Below are 12555 nucleotides of genomic sequence, written 5' to 3'. Positions count from 1 at the left end.
ATTAAAACAATTAAGTTATGTGGACTTGGCAATTCCACATAAATAATACCCCCCCCCCCCCTTACTTTAAAGTTACTTTTTTTTTTACTTTTTATTTACTTTAATACAACAGGTTGTCAAGTGATCACTTTTTACAGCGAGTGATATGGAATAGCTAAGTGTGCAATACTTGATTTCTGAAAACCCTTTTTTCAACACACATCAAAGAAAGAGCCAGACCGATTTATCGGCAGGCCGATATTAGGCATTTTCCAAACTATCGGTATCGGCAGTTATAATGGCCGATGAATTAATATTTCAAAAATAAAATAAAAACGGACGAAACACGTTTCAACCATGTCATTAGTGTTGGGGTTGTAGTTTGTCCACAAGAGGGCACGCTACACCATCCCTGTTGGCAACACTCGTGTATAACGCACCACACATCCTTTAATCTGTTGATCCAGGTTGCAGGTAGCTTTTAAGGCAATGTAGGGACTAATTATTATTTTGATGTTCCTCTGTTCTGTTGTGACAATAAAAGAAACGAGATTCTTTTTAAAATTCATTATCATATTATCTCATTTAAAACTCATAAATAACTATTGTTAGGGAAATCTGTTAATGTTTTGTTGCGCATTTCTGAAAAAATAAAATAAAAATATTGGCCAATATATCGGATTTTAAAACCAACAAATATTTATATCGGTCGGGCTCTAGAAAATATTCAAACTTTCTCAAGCAGTTTCAATTGTTCAACAAGCACATATAAGCATAGAAGTATATTTTTTCCCTACACCAAATGAAAGAATGAACCAAATTGCTCCCTAAAATTCTTTTATTTCTTATTAATTTAAATAACTTAAATGGCCACAAAATGCCCCATTGTTTATCCACAAGTTTTCGAAACACTGGCAAACTGTTCCAGCAATGACCTGCCCAATGTTCATACGTTAGAGAGGATCTTTAGGAACCAAAGGCCCCATAAAGTGTAACAATGGGCAACAACAGACTACCAGAGAGGATTCCTTAACAGCCTTTTGATTGAGAGACCAGTAGAGCCAGAGGAAAATGCAGCTGTATTCATATAACAGCAGGCGAATGCTCTTATTCATAACAAGTATAACTAAACCATTTCTAGGATGAGACCAATTGAACACCACTTCCGGCTCATTTCATGATTAACTATTTGCCCCATTGCTCTACCTCAGCTGGCCTAAAGGCTATTAAGGATTCTCTCTCAAGCACCAGTGTCAGGTAAAATCAGCCTTTCACTTGAAAGCAGAAAAAGGTCTTTAAAAGTGAACTACAAAATATAAAAGAACAGACAAATTGAGTAAAAACTGGAAACAAATAATAAAAAATAAAAAAAACACACAAATATGCACTCACAAAAAAACATTAAAAACAGATTTTTCATGAATAATATTCAGACCACATTTGAACCCCCCCTCTGTTAATCCTGATCTTTCATCACAAACACAACGATCATATCCTGTGCAATGTACTATTCTTCATTAAACCCCTGAAAATACCTCATCTGTAACTTAATGGGTTCAGTCCAAATGCAATAGGACAGAATTAAAATATCCGTCCCGTCACACCCGCTACTTAAATACATCACATCAAAATCCTGCTGATGGTCATTACATAATGCTAGAGGCCACAAATTTAATTTGTCCAAAAACTTTTACTACTTTTTTCATAATCTGAACAATTGTAAAACATTTGACAGACAGATGAAAACCCCCTTTTGTCAGTCAAACAGAGAAGTGCCACAAGTCCTGAGAGTAAGTTGAAAGAGACATCCGAACAAAAACCAGGAGTGATCTGGTAGGAGCATGAGAAAATTAACGTGCTATCCTAAAACGGTATAACAGTTTAAGGAGGTGAAAAGGGGGTCTGCACACTTCAATATTTATATGTACACAAACACAGATTCATTCTCTTTTATAGCCGCCTCAGAGCTCGTTTTTTATCCGTTTTCTTCTTTGCGACTATATTAGTATTGCTGCTACTTGTGCTGCTGGAGCTGCCGTTTGAGTTGTTGACGCCAGCAGCCATTGATGCCAAACCAGCCCCGGCTACACGTTTGTTTGGGTCTCCTGCATGTTTCTTAGGTTGGGGTCCATCAGCGGGCTCCTGAGGGGCCCCTGAAGTGCCTCCCATTGCATGGATCTCTGTTAGAAGGTGAGCACGGGATGCATACTCCTTATAGTCCTCCAAAAGTAACCTTCCAGCCTCTTCGTTCAGAGCCGACTCTGGGTTAGGATGGATCAGAAGGCACTTGATGGTCTGTGACAGAAACGGATAATTAGAGGGGTGTGGGTTAGTTAAGGATAGTTCACCCAAAAAAGGAAAAATTCTGTGATCTTTTATTTACCCTCAAGTTACAAAACTGTATAATTTCTCCCGTTGAACATGAAAGATGATATTTTCAAGAATGTTGAAAAAAGAGACAATTTACTTGCATAGTATTTATTTTCCTAATACGGAAGTCAATGGCTACCGTCAACTGTCTGGTTACCAACATGCTTCAAAATATTATCTTGCGTTCAACTGAAGAAAGAAAATCATATAGGATTGGAAACACTTGAGGATGAGTAAATGACAAAACTTTCATTTTTGGGTAAACTATCCCTTTAATGACAAAATCATCTAATTGGCATTGCCAAGATGTTAGAGAGGTTTTAAAAAAAAAAATCCTTGGTTACATTTAAGGGCATTTTTTTTTTTAAGCAAATTAGTCTAGGTTTACAAAAAGAGTCAAACGGCACTTACTAGCAATACATGTCTCAGGCCCAGTTCTGCCTTCCAGTCCCTCTTCAATACATTAACACAGATCTCACCCTTGTGCCCAACATTAGGATGAAAAATCTTTGTGAGGAAATAGCCTCTGGGAGGTGCAGCAGGAAAATCCTTCCCAAGGACCAAACGCATCCTGAACACACCTCCTGCATATGGAGTTCCTTCTGTTGTGTAAAAGAGGAAAACAAAGTTCAAAGTTTAAAATGTAAGCCAAGGACTTTATAAAAACAAGAAAATACCTCTTATAAACGGCACTTCTTACCTGGTCCCTCAATGGCAGTGTGCAGTTCTGTGATATCCTCTTCACTGGGGTAGATTTTGATCCCCTCCGGTGGGTCTGCTGCCAAGGCGGAAACCTCTTTATACACGAGTCTCAACACTTGAGGCGGCAAGTTCTCAACGTTTGAATTCTACAAGGAAAAACAAAACAAAAAGAACAGCTAATGAATGTCACAAACGATTACAGTATTAGTTGCTACAAACTGACATTTGCTGGTAAACTGCACACCTTCAAGATATGACAAAAAGGACCGTTCACCCAAAAATGAAAATTGTCAATAAAAAAAACGATGATATTTTTAAGAATGTTGGTTACCAGACAGTTTACAGCATCCATTAACTTCCATTGTAAGAATTATTTTGTTTTAAACCTATGGAAGTCAATGACTACCGTCAACTGTCTGGTTCCAAAGGTTCTTAAAATATCTTCTTTTGTGTTCAAAATTAGGAAGAAACTCACATAGTCTTGGAACATCATGCGTAAATGAGAAAATTTGCATTTCTAGGTGAACAATTCCTTTACATTAGTACTAATTTGTAGTACATTTCATAGCACGAACCGCAATACTGAGGACTAGTGCTCAGCGAATGGCACACGATCAGTGAAATTTAGCTAGCAAAAGATAGTTTGACATCAGTACAGTGAAATCGGTTGTAAACTCAAGACAGTGATAACAGTAACGTTATAAATAGAAGTCAAAATTAGTCGACAAGAAATTAAATCTCTATGTATGAAAATTCGAGTTTCAGTTGCACATGAGGTTAAAGCTTGTAACGTCTGCTAATGAACAAAATAAACTGCTAAAAAGTAATGAAAATAAAAAGAAAACATTGTTTCTTATAATAACCCAATAGTTGAAAGCGTCACTCATCGGCGCACATATAAAACGTACCATTTCCAGCGGTGTGGGGTTTTCGAATAGCCTCAAATGAGAAAGCTCAGTAAACTGCTAACCAAACCAGCAACTATACTGATCCGGTTATCTATAACTAGATAGACGGAAACCACTTACAACGAATCTAAAAGTTGCAACCAATCAAGATTGCGAAATATATTAAGACAATTAAAGACTAACGTTATACAAATGCTCAAAATCTAAATTTCACTATAATGTCGGTCGGCTTGCTAGTGTTGCTATCAAACCAGGCTAAGCTAACGGTGAGCTTGCTAAGTAATGTAGATGTCTGGCTATTCTTCAGAGCTTTCCCTTGTGAAACTGCTCTCCGACAGTTGTCCTCATAAGAAATCTGCCATGAAAAAGGTTTAAAAGTCCAATGTGTTGTCAGTTTCGTCTCTGATAAAGTTGATTTGCTCGATAGCTAACTGTCACAGACGGCTACTGTAGCCTGTTACCAGCTAGCAGTCTTTGACACAGGAACAAAAATACAATTCGTCTAAGAAGCCGTTCGAAAGAGGTTTAACCAATCAGAATGCAGAAAGACTGCATGTGCTCAACGATCAAATTCCACTAACCAATCAAAGGCTTTTGTTTCGCTGACGTAGCAGCCCTTTGAGACCTCACGGACCAGAGAAAGTTGAGAATGCGAAAAATGCTCTTTGGTAATAGGTGCGTTTGAATAACTCGTGCCCTCCCAAAGGCAGGGACACATGTTGTTTCAATTGATGATCCAATGAAAGACTTTAGCGTGTAGTGTCACTCTGCTAAAATGTCATTTAGCCTAATTTATTTGTAAATCTAACCTGCTATAAAGAGCCATCTCTTGTAGTGTGTTGTGAATTACATAATTAGATTCGAACACGATTGTACTTTGATAATGCACCCAAAAAGTAAATGCAAAACTAATTGTAAAAGCCATATTTAACGATTTACAGTTTTTAAGTTACATACTCAATATTGATCATTTACATGATCATATATATATATATGCATTTATCTTGCCCACTGGCACTGAAAATTATTATTATTATTATTATTACTACCCCATTAACCCATTAATCAGTTTAGATCGTCATTATTACTGATTTAATCAAGCCTGGTAAATACGTGACTGAGAACCAAAACAGTAAAAGCTGAGATTGAGAACCCACAAATAAAATAAGAAAATGTAAAAATATAAAGACAGACTCTATCATTTAACAGTTCTGCATAATTGATCTATTAATATTATTTTTAATAACAAACAGATTTTACATGTATACAATGCACTATTACAGTAATGCTTTGAAAAAAGTAGGGGAAATTGTTTTGTAGCCAGACCATTTTTATTAATATACTATATATTACTATAGATCTTCCTCGATAATAGTATGTCTATACAAAATATGCATTTCCTCATTCTATCCCAATTCTGTTTAAAATATATAATTTCTCTACGGAAAAAGAGGATTTGTATTTACATAGCAGTATTTCTACAGTATATGTAATAACAGCGCCCCACTGTGGAGCTCACATGAGTTTTGCATGACCTCACGGGGCGTTCCCTTTCAACTCAACAACAACACAACTTCCGGCCGATCCTCACGAACAACAACAACCGACAGAGTCCTACTGTCAGAGATTATTGTTGGTTTAGTTATCAACAGGGGAGGTTTAATGGAACAATAAAGATTAGTTTCGTCTCGGTGGTAATAATTTTACTGTAAATAAATCATTGTACTGCGGATTCTGTCTTCCAGAAGGTATGATTATGATGATATTCAGTCATGTGCTGTCAGCTCGCGTGAACGCGACTACATAATGTGTTCTTTCTTTTTATATGTTTAACGTTATATGTTAATCGACGTCCTGAATGTACTTATAATGGCAGGGCGAGTATGAGCGAGAGGGAGGTGTTTCATGAGAAACAGAGACTGGAGCTGTGCGCCATCCATGCCTTGAACAACGTGCTTCAGGAGAGAGTGTTCACCAAGGAGACAGCAGATGACATCTGCAAGCGGTGAGCGGCGCGCTTCACAGCATTTAAAGTCACCAGGAAATCTAAATTTACCGTTCTAATTTGAATATATATTTCAGTATTTATTATAAAACAACACAATTTATATAAATAAATATTTATCCGTGTACTACTCATATTTCCTGGTAATCATAAATTAAAAATAATTTCCTCTGATGACGTGTTTACTGGCGCGAGGGTGGGACACTCTGTCACTCACATGAAATCACAGCAATAGCAAACAATCAATCAATCCATCAAAAACAATAAATTCCTTATGGACAAAATCAAGGCCGCCTTACAGTTTTTCTTGTTTGAGAAGCCTCTTCACGCGAATATATATATATATATAAATTGCTGGAATATGGCCATGATGTTTCTTCCGACATGGTTGTTTAAGAAACGAGAAGATAGACACAATTAGGGTTAAAATAATGGTTGCCAGACACAAAACATTTTAGAAACTGTAATAATCACTGCAATAATAATGCAATCAGACGTCAGTGTACGTATATGTCACAATGGGGAAGAAAAGTCTATTGCAACTTCCCTTACTGATTCTATTGTCTCTTCTCAATCTTGTGCTATCTTCTCAAACTCGAAGTTGTCTGATTTGTTTCTTGCAGACTTGCCCCCCAATGTGTGATGAACCCACACCGCTCGGTGTTGGGCACAGGAAACTATGACGTCAATGTCATCATGGCAGCTTTGCAGAGTCGGGGGCTCGCTGCAGTTTGGTGGGACAAACGCAAGTGAGTGTGACTTTATTAATCATGAGCTTCATGATGATCACAATTGGTGCATTCACTTTTCCCCATTTATGTCACACACTGTAGGTCAATACAGAATTTGTGCCTGGACAAAATTGAAGGATTCATTTTGAATGTCCCATCAAGGGTGTCACTGGGATTTGTGTCTCTCCCACTGAGACGCAGACACTGGCTGGCGGTACGGGACGTCAACGGGCAGTTCTATAACCTAGACTCTAAATTAAAGGGGCCTGCCTGTATAGGTGGAGAAACTGAACTCAGGTCAGACTTTTTCGAAATGACTTAATCAATAAAAAGTGAAAGTGACATGGCAATCCATACTTGGAATTTGTCCTCTGCATTAAACCCATCCAAGTTAGTGCGCACACAATAGGACTACTGAGTAATGTCTACACTCGTGGTAACACTGACTATCGAAGCAAGCCTAACACACAGCTCACATCTCTGTCTGTGTATTTTATGGAATTGCAATAACTCTTGATCTTTGTTTTGATTGATTCTTCATTCTTCTCCCTCCCAGGTCTTTTCTCATTGAACAGCTTTCTCAGGATGTTGCAGAGATGCTGCTCGTCGTTCAAAAGGAAGTAGACGACGATGGGACGTGGCTGAAACCAGATGACACCAGGAAGTGATTCAACCGAACATTCTCTCTCTCAATGCGGCGTAATCGTGAAAGAGAAACACCGGAGCGACGAAAAGCTTTATGGAGAGAGCGACACTACAGGAAGATGGAAGATTCATTCACAGACACTCACACACAAAGGGGAGTCTGAGAGAATGATTTAGTGTTTAAAGGGACATGTTTTCTCATACGAAGGGGCCGTTTATCTAAAGTCACACTGGCTGTGTGTTTGTGGGGAGATGCTACTATAGCTGTGCCAGTCACTCTTCACTTTCTCACTCTCTTTCTCTCTCCTCTCAGGAACTACCATCTCTCACTTTATCTTTATCTATGCACTCCACTGCTGAAGTAGATCAGAAACATGTGTCTTTGCTACAACTATGCACAGAAAGGGTACTCTAGTGTTCAAGTATATATCGTTCATTGCCTTTTAGACATCAGTGTACGTCTTACTATGCATAAACATGGGAGATAACAAGAGATTGTAGCTCTCTCACGCTCACGTCCTTTTTACTCTTTCAAGCTTTATTGCAAACTGCCTCATTTATGTCGACTCAGTGATGTAACCACCATTTTAAACCACCAAATGGAGGGAAACTAAATGCATTTGATTTGTGTTATTTATTTGAATTTTATTGAATTTCTACTTGACTGTTTTTGCTCATGCAGTGCTTGTGGTAGTGTAGCAAAATGGAAGAGCTGTTTGAAATCTTCATTATGGCTACAAACACTTTTGTCATGTCTGTGCTGTTGCTTTTGTCTGATTACTAGTGTTTGTCGATTAATGTTGTCCGAGCTGGATTTTAATGTCATATAAATGATATTTAATCCAAGTCAATGATTCAGTCAGTTGAATTTCACAGAAATGATCACTTTAAGTGCAGAGCAGGGTCTGGATTTTAACACAGTTTAAGGCAAATAGGCCACAAAAATCACCAAAAATCTATAAAATAAATATAAATTTATAACACATGGAATTTTTAAAATCTGTGATCTAACACTTGATTATTTTTTCCCCTTATAGCTGTCAGATATTTGTGTTGTGTGTGGATAATATGACGGGGGTTTTTTATTGGAAAAAATCACTGAAATTACAGAATGTGAAGAAAACACTTTAAAATAGACTTTAAAAAACATTTTATATTTGGTTATATAAATATAAATATCCCCTATTTATATAAATATAAATGTTATATAAATATAAAATTTATATAACATTTTATAATTGGCAATATATATATATATATATATATATATATATATATATTAGTATTAATTACATACATTTTGAATTTGCTCTTATTTTTATATTTTTAATTAATTAAAATAATTATAATTAGATAAAATAGATTTAATTAACAAAAACAAATCTTTACAATGTATTAAATCACAGTATTTATATAATATATTTTATGTTGTTTTTTTATTGACTTAATTTAATAGGCAAAAGCTGTAATTTATTTCATTTAATTAAGCTGAAATAGATTAATATTTAATTAAATTTTTAAATATGATTTAATATAATAAAATATAACACTTTACAATAAGGTTGCATTAGTTAACAAACTAGTTCATATTAAGCTCACCATTGAAAAGTTCTGTCTGTTAACAGTTAATGCACTGTTAACAAATATGAACATTTTTAATTACTAACATTAACAAAGGTTAATAAATGCTGTAAGAATATATTGTTCATCGTTAGTTTATAACAAATGAGACCTTATTGTAAAGTGTTACCAATAAATTAAATATCATGTGAATTAAATATTGTGTAATATTATATAAATTAATATTATAAATGAAAATATTGCACTTAATATAAAAAAAGTTTTGATTTCTGCCCTGTACAAACCCACAACAGGTTTATATAGCAAGATGCTTGTAGTGCTTTGCAACAAAAACATTTTCAGACATTCCACTTTTGTTACTCTATTTTTATTTCATTTATATTAGACTCTGTAGTGAAAAAGGATGTCATTCAAAAGGAGCATTAAACCATAGAAACTCATTTTTTTTAAGGATTAACAACAGGTTGATAGCCAAGAGAAGGGACCAATGCAATTTCATATATATATATATATATATATATATATATATGATGTCTTGAAGACCTCTGGCACACACAGACACAGATGGTGTTTTGCAAGATGTCCTGATGATTATTGCTGCTTACATCGTGGCCATTGCATTGCAATTGGCAAAACGCAGTTGTATTGCACAGAGCCAGCAGAGGAAACACACACTAGCCCTCAAAAAATTTTTACAGGTTTTTTTTTTTTTGATCATCAAAATGCATTAACAATCAAACGTTTATACAGTGACTATATATATATTCATATATTTATATTATATAAATAAATAATTGTATAGTATCAGAGGGTATACAAGGTAATACAGAATTTCCACTTATAAAATAGGGTCCTGTCAAATAGTAAAAAAAAAAAAGAAAGAAAGGTGAAGAGAAAACTGCATAATCATACAAAGAAATTGTGCCATCGCCACTATGCATCTGTGACTACATATAACAATATAAAAAACTCCAAAATAAAGTGGTTATACATTTAAAAATAGACCACTACTGTAACGTCAATACCATCTTGTTTCCACCAGCTATATGTACAGCATGACACTAGAGGGAGAGGAAGTGACAGGATCGTACGACTAAATGAAGCGGATGGCTTTATCTGTCACTCACTTTGTAAGTTTGTTACACCCAAAAGACTCAATGGTACTGACGTTACACACAGATATTTAACATCTAGAGTTTTAAATTAGTCTCTCATCTCATAAAGTGTCCATCCATATGAAAACTAAACCTTGCTATATATCTTTCTTTTCCTACTATACAGAAAAATAATTAGTGCGAGTACAGGTTTCTTGAATGGGAGGGGTTGGGGTGTGATTGACTGGCGCCGTAGCCGGTCAGCATGCTGGGAGAGTACTGTACTTTCAGAGAACCGCATCCAAGTATTCGGGAGAGCAGAGCCAGATCCACAAGAGGAGGAGCACAAAGAAAGGAAAGAAAAGTAAATATTCATTTTAAAATTAAACAATAAGTGCATGTACAGTATATATCGTGTATATATATCTTTATAATATAATAATAATATATATCTTCATATATAATATAATAATATATATCGTAATATATATATCTTTTATATATTATTTACTAAAATGTGCTTTTAAACTGATTTAAATGAACCGGAAACTATTTCTGTACGACAATGCAAATGTTTTTCTGTAAATTATTAAATTACGTTTAAACAGTACTGTTCTGTAACACTTAAAGGGATAGTTCACTTTGAAATTATTTTTTGATATGTTTTATCTTACCTCAAGGGCATCCAAGATGTAGGTGTCTTTGTTTCCACAGTATTTTCAATTTTGACCTTTTTCAGTCAAACCGTTCTTGTCTGTCAGTCATATAATGGAGGAATATGGGGTCCACCTCAAAGAGCATGCACAGAGAAGTCCAAATTAAACATGATTTAATGACTAATAAATGTAAGTACACATTGATGGCCTAAGACACGAAACGAGCGATTCGTGTGAGAAAACGAACCGTTTTTATATCGTTTTATACCGTTTTTACCTCTTTTAACCACCGCCACGTCCAAGTGATCTGAAGGTACAGGCGCTTCGGTCTATGCAAGCGCCGGAAAGCGCCAGGAGTGATCTCTTGCACGGTTGCGTAAAGAAAATCAATGTTGTCTGTTGATATATCTGGCAACACTTCTGAAATCTCTGTGTAAACAATGAGTGACGTACACGCGCAAGAGATCATTTCCGGGGCTTTCCGGCGCTTGTGCAGACAGAAGCTTGGACGTGACTGTGGTTACAAGAAGTAAAAACGATATAAATACTGTTCGTTTTCTCACACAAACCGCTCGTTTCGTGTCTTAGGCCATCAATGTGTACTTACATTTACGAGTCATTAAATCATGTTTAATTTGGACTTCTCTGTGCATGCTCTTTGAGGTGGACCCCATAGACCTCCATTATATGACTGACAGACAAGAACGGTTTGACCTAAAAATATCAAAATTGAAAATACTGTGGAAACAAAGACACCTACATCTTGGATGCACTTGAGGTAAGCTAAAACATATTAAAAATTAATTTCAAAGTGAACTATCCCTTTAAGTGTTCAAAAGTTTGGGGTCAGTAAGATTATTAACTTTTTCCCTGCCATTGATGGAAATTGATGGAAATTTCCAGCTAGAATAAAACAGATTTTCTTGTTTGTTTGTTTAAAAGCTGAGGGTCTGTTCTTTCTTTTGATATGTTGCAAATTCAATATTCATACAACAAAATATTCTGGAAGCCGTGAAAATTATCAAAAATTTTGCCAGAGGCAGGCAACTTTTTTTCTTAAAAATGCTGGCGGGGAAAAAGTTAATACTTTTATTCAGCAAGGATGCATTTAAATGATTAAAAGTGACATTAAAACATTTATAATCTTACAAAAGATTTCTATTTCCAATAAATGCTGATCTTTTGAACTTTCTCTTCAAAGACTCGATAAAAAAATGATATCAGTTTCCACAGTTTTAACAGTTTTCCACCATAATAATAGTAAATGTTTCTCAAGCAGTAAATCAGTATTTCTGAAGGATCATGTGAAATTGAAGACTGGCGCAATGATGCTGAAAACATAACTTTACCACGACAGGAATAAAATACACTTTGTTACATGAATATATACATATATTTTATATAACAAATATATTATAATTTATTTCACATATTACAATTTTTACTGTATTGTTGATTAAATAAATGCAGCTTTTTGTGAGCACAAAAGGCTTCCTTCAAAAACATTAAAATCTCTTACCAACCCCAAACTTTTGAATGGTAGTAGTGTACACGTTCCACAAAACACGCAGGACTTTTATAGGATTATATTAAAAAAGAGCAAAAGCTTGTCTGATAACATGGACAGATGGCGATTGGTCAGTAACGTTTTGAGGCGGGGCTTAGCGAATGGTCATTCGGTCTGATCTGTCTGTCAGTCTGTTCGGGAGAATCATGAGAATGCCACAGATTGCAGTGATGTCACAAAGACAAGGGAACTCACAGAGGGGGGTGGGGACTGCCTGTCACTCAAAGGCAGGTTCTCATAACCAGGGTTGCCATTGGAGGAAACGTTTGGAGTCCTGCATAGAGAAAGAGAGAGGTGCAGAGAGGAACAAGGTAAAG

General features: G+C 35.6%; 3 protein-coding genes across 9 annotated transcripts in view; 1 reads left to right on the top strand and 2 right to left on the bottom strand.

The window, feature by feature from the left end:
- Positions 1–1621: 1621 nt before the first annotated feature.
- ube2s (ubiquitin-conjugating enzyme E2S) lies at positions 1622–4435 on the bottom strand. Its single transcript, XM_039659854.2, has 4 exons — positions 3960–4435; positions 3050–3197; positions 2761–2951; positions 1622–2274 (listed from the first exon to the last, which is right to left on the bottom strand). Exons 1-4 carry the CDS (start codon positions 3960–3962, stop codon positions 1930–1932), a joined length of 687 nt encoding a protein of 228 aa, XP_039515788.1. The 5' UTR covers positions 3963–4435; the 3' UTR covers positions 1622–1929.
- A 1110-nt stretch (positions 4436–5545) lies between these two features.
- On the top strand, positions 5546–7511 carry josd2 (Josephin domain containing 2). Of its 2 annotated transcripts, none has more exons than XM_039659931.2 (5): positions 5546–5707; positions 5836–5964; positions 6588–6713; positions 6798–6992; positions 7252–7511. In XM_039659931.2, exons 2-5 carry the CDS (start codon positions 5843–5845, stop codon positions 7361–7363), a joined length of 555 nt encoding a protein of 184 aa, XP_039515865.1. In that variant the 5' UTR covers positions 5546–5707; positions 5836–5842; the 3' UTR covers positions 7364–7511. The 2 variants fall into 2 exon arrangements, with proteins under 2 accessions (XP_039515865.1, XP_088973713.1); XM_089117587.1 differs by having other exon boundaries at positions 5566–5707; positions 6858–6992.
- Positions 7512–9685: 2174 nt separating this feature from the next.
- Positions 9686–12555, bottom strand: part of ttyh1 (tweety family member 1) — a 30698-nt gene continuing 27828 nt past the window's right edge. For 3 of the 6 annotated variants that reach the window (XM_039659182.2, XM_039659188.2, XM_039659183.2), the window contains exons 14-15: positions 12434–12512; positions 9686–10294 (exon numbers count right to left, since the gene is read on the bottom strand). In XM_039659182.2, coding sequence (XP_039515116.1) covers positions 10211–10294; positions 12434–12512 — 163 coding nt within the window. In that variant the 3' untranslated portion in view covers positions 9686–10210. Of the gene's footprint in view, positions 10300–12433; positions 12513–12555 lie in introns of all 6 variants that reach the window. The other 3 variants (XM_039659185.2, XM_039659189.2, XM_039659186.2) reach the window with 2 other exon arrangements.

Source organism: Pimephales promelas, chromosome 12, assembly GCF_988280905.1.
Source record: "Pimephales promelas chromosome 12, fPimPro1.hap1.1, whole genome shotgun sequence".
NCBI classification, from domain to species: Eukaryota; Metazoa; Chordata; class Actinopteri; order Cypriniformes; family Leuciscidae; genus Pimephales; species Pimephales promelas.
The sequence above is the reverse complement of the archived record's forward strand: the minus strand, read 5'-3'. Positions and strand labels throughout refer to the sequence as shown.

Bases quoted from the DNA above. Each gene is read 5' to 3' on its own strand.
- ube2s (XM_039659854.2), bottom strand. The intron at 2,952-3,049 runs GTAAGAAGTGCC...TTTACACAACAG, and splicing joins CACTGCCATTGAGGGACCAG to AAGGAACTCCATATGCAGGA. The intron at 2,275-2,760 runs GTAAGTGCCGTT...TTTCTGTCACAG, and splicing joins GCCTGAGACATGTATTGCTA to ACCATCAAGTGCCTTCTGAT.
- josd2 (XM_039659931.2), top strand. From the start codon at position 5,843: ATGAGCGAGAGGGAGGTGTTTCATGAGAAACAGAGACTGGAGCTGTGC. The intron at 5,965-6,587 runs GTGAGCGGCGCG...TGTTTCTTGCAG, and splicing joins GCAGATGACATCTGCAAGCG to ACTTGCCCCCCAATGTGTGA. The intron at 6,714-6,797 runs GTGAGTGTGACT...CACACACTGTAG, and splicing joins GTTTGGTGGGACAAACGCAA to GTCAATACAGAATTTGTGCC.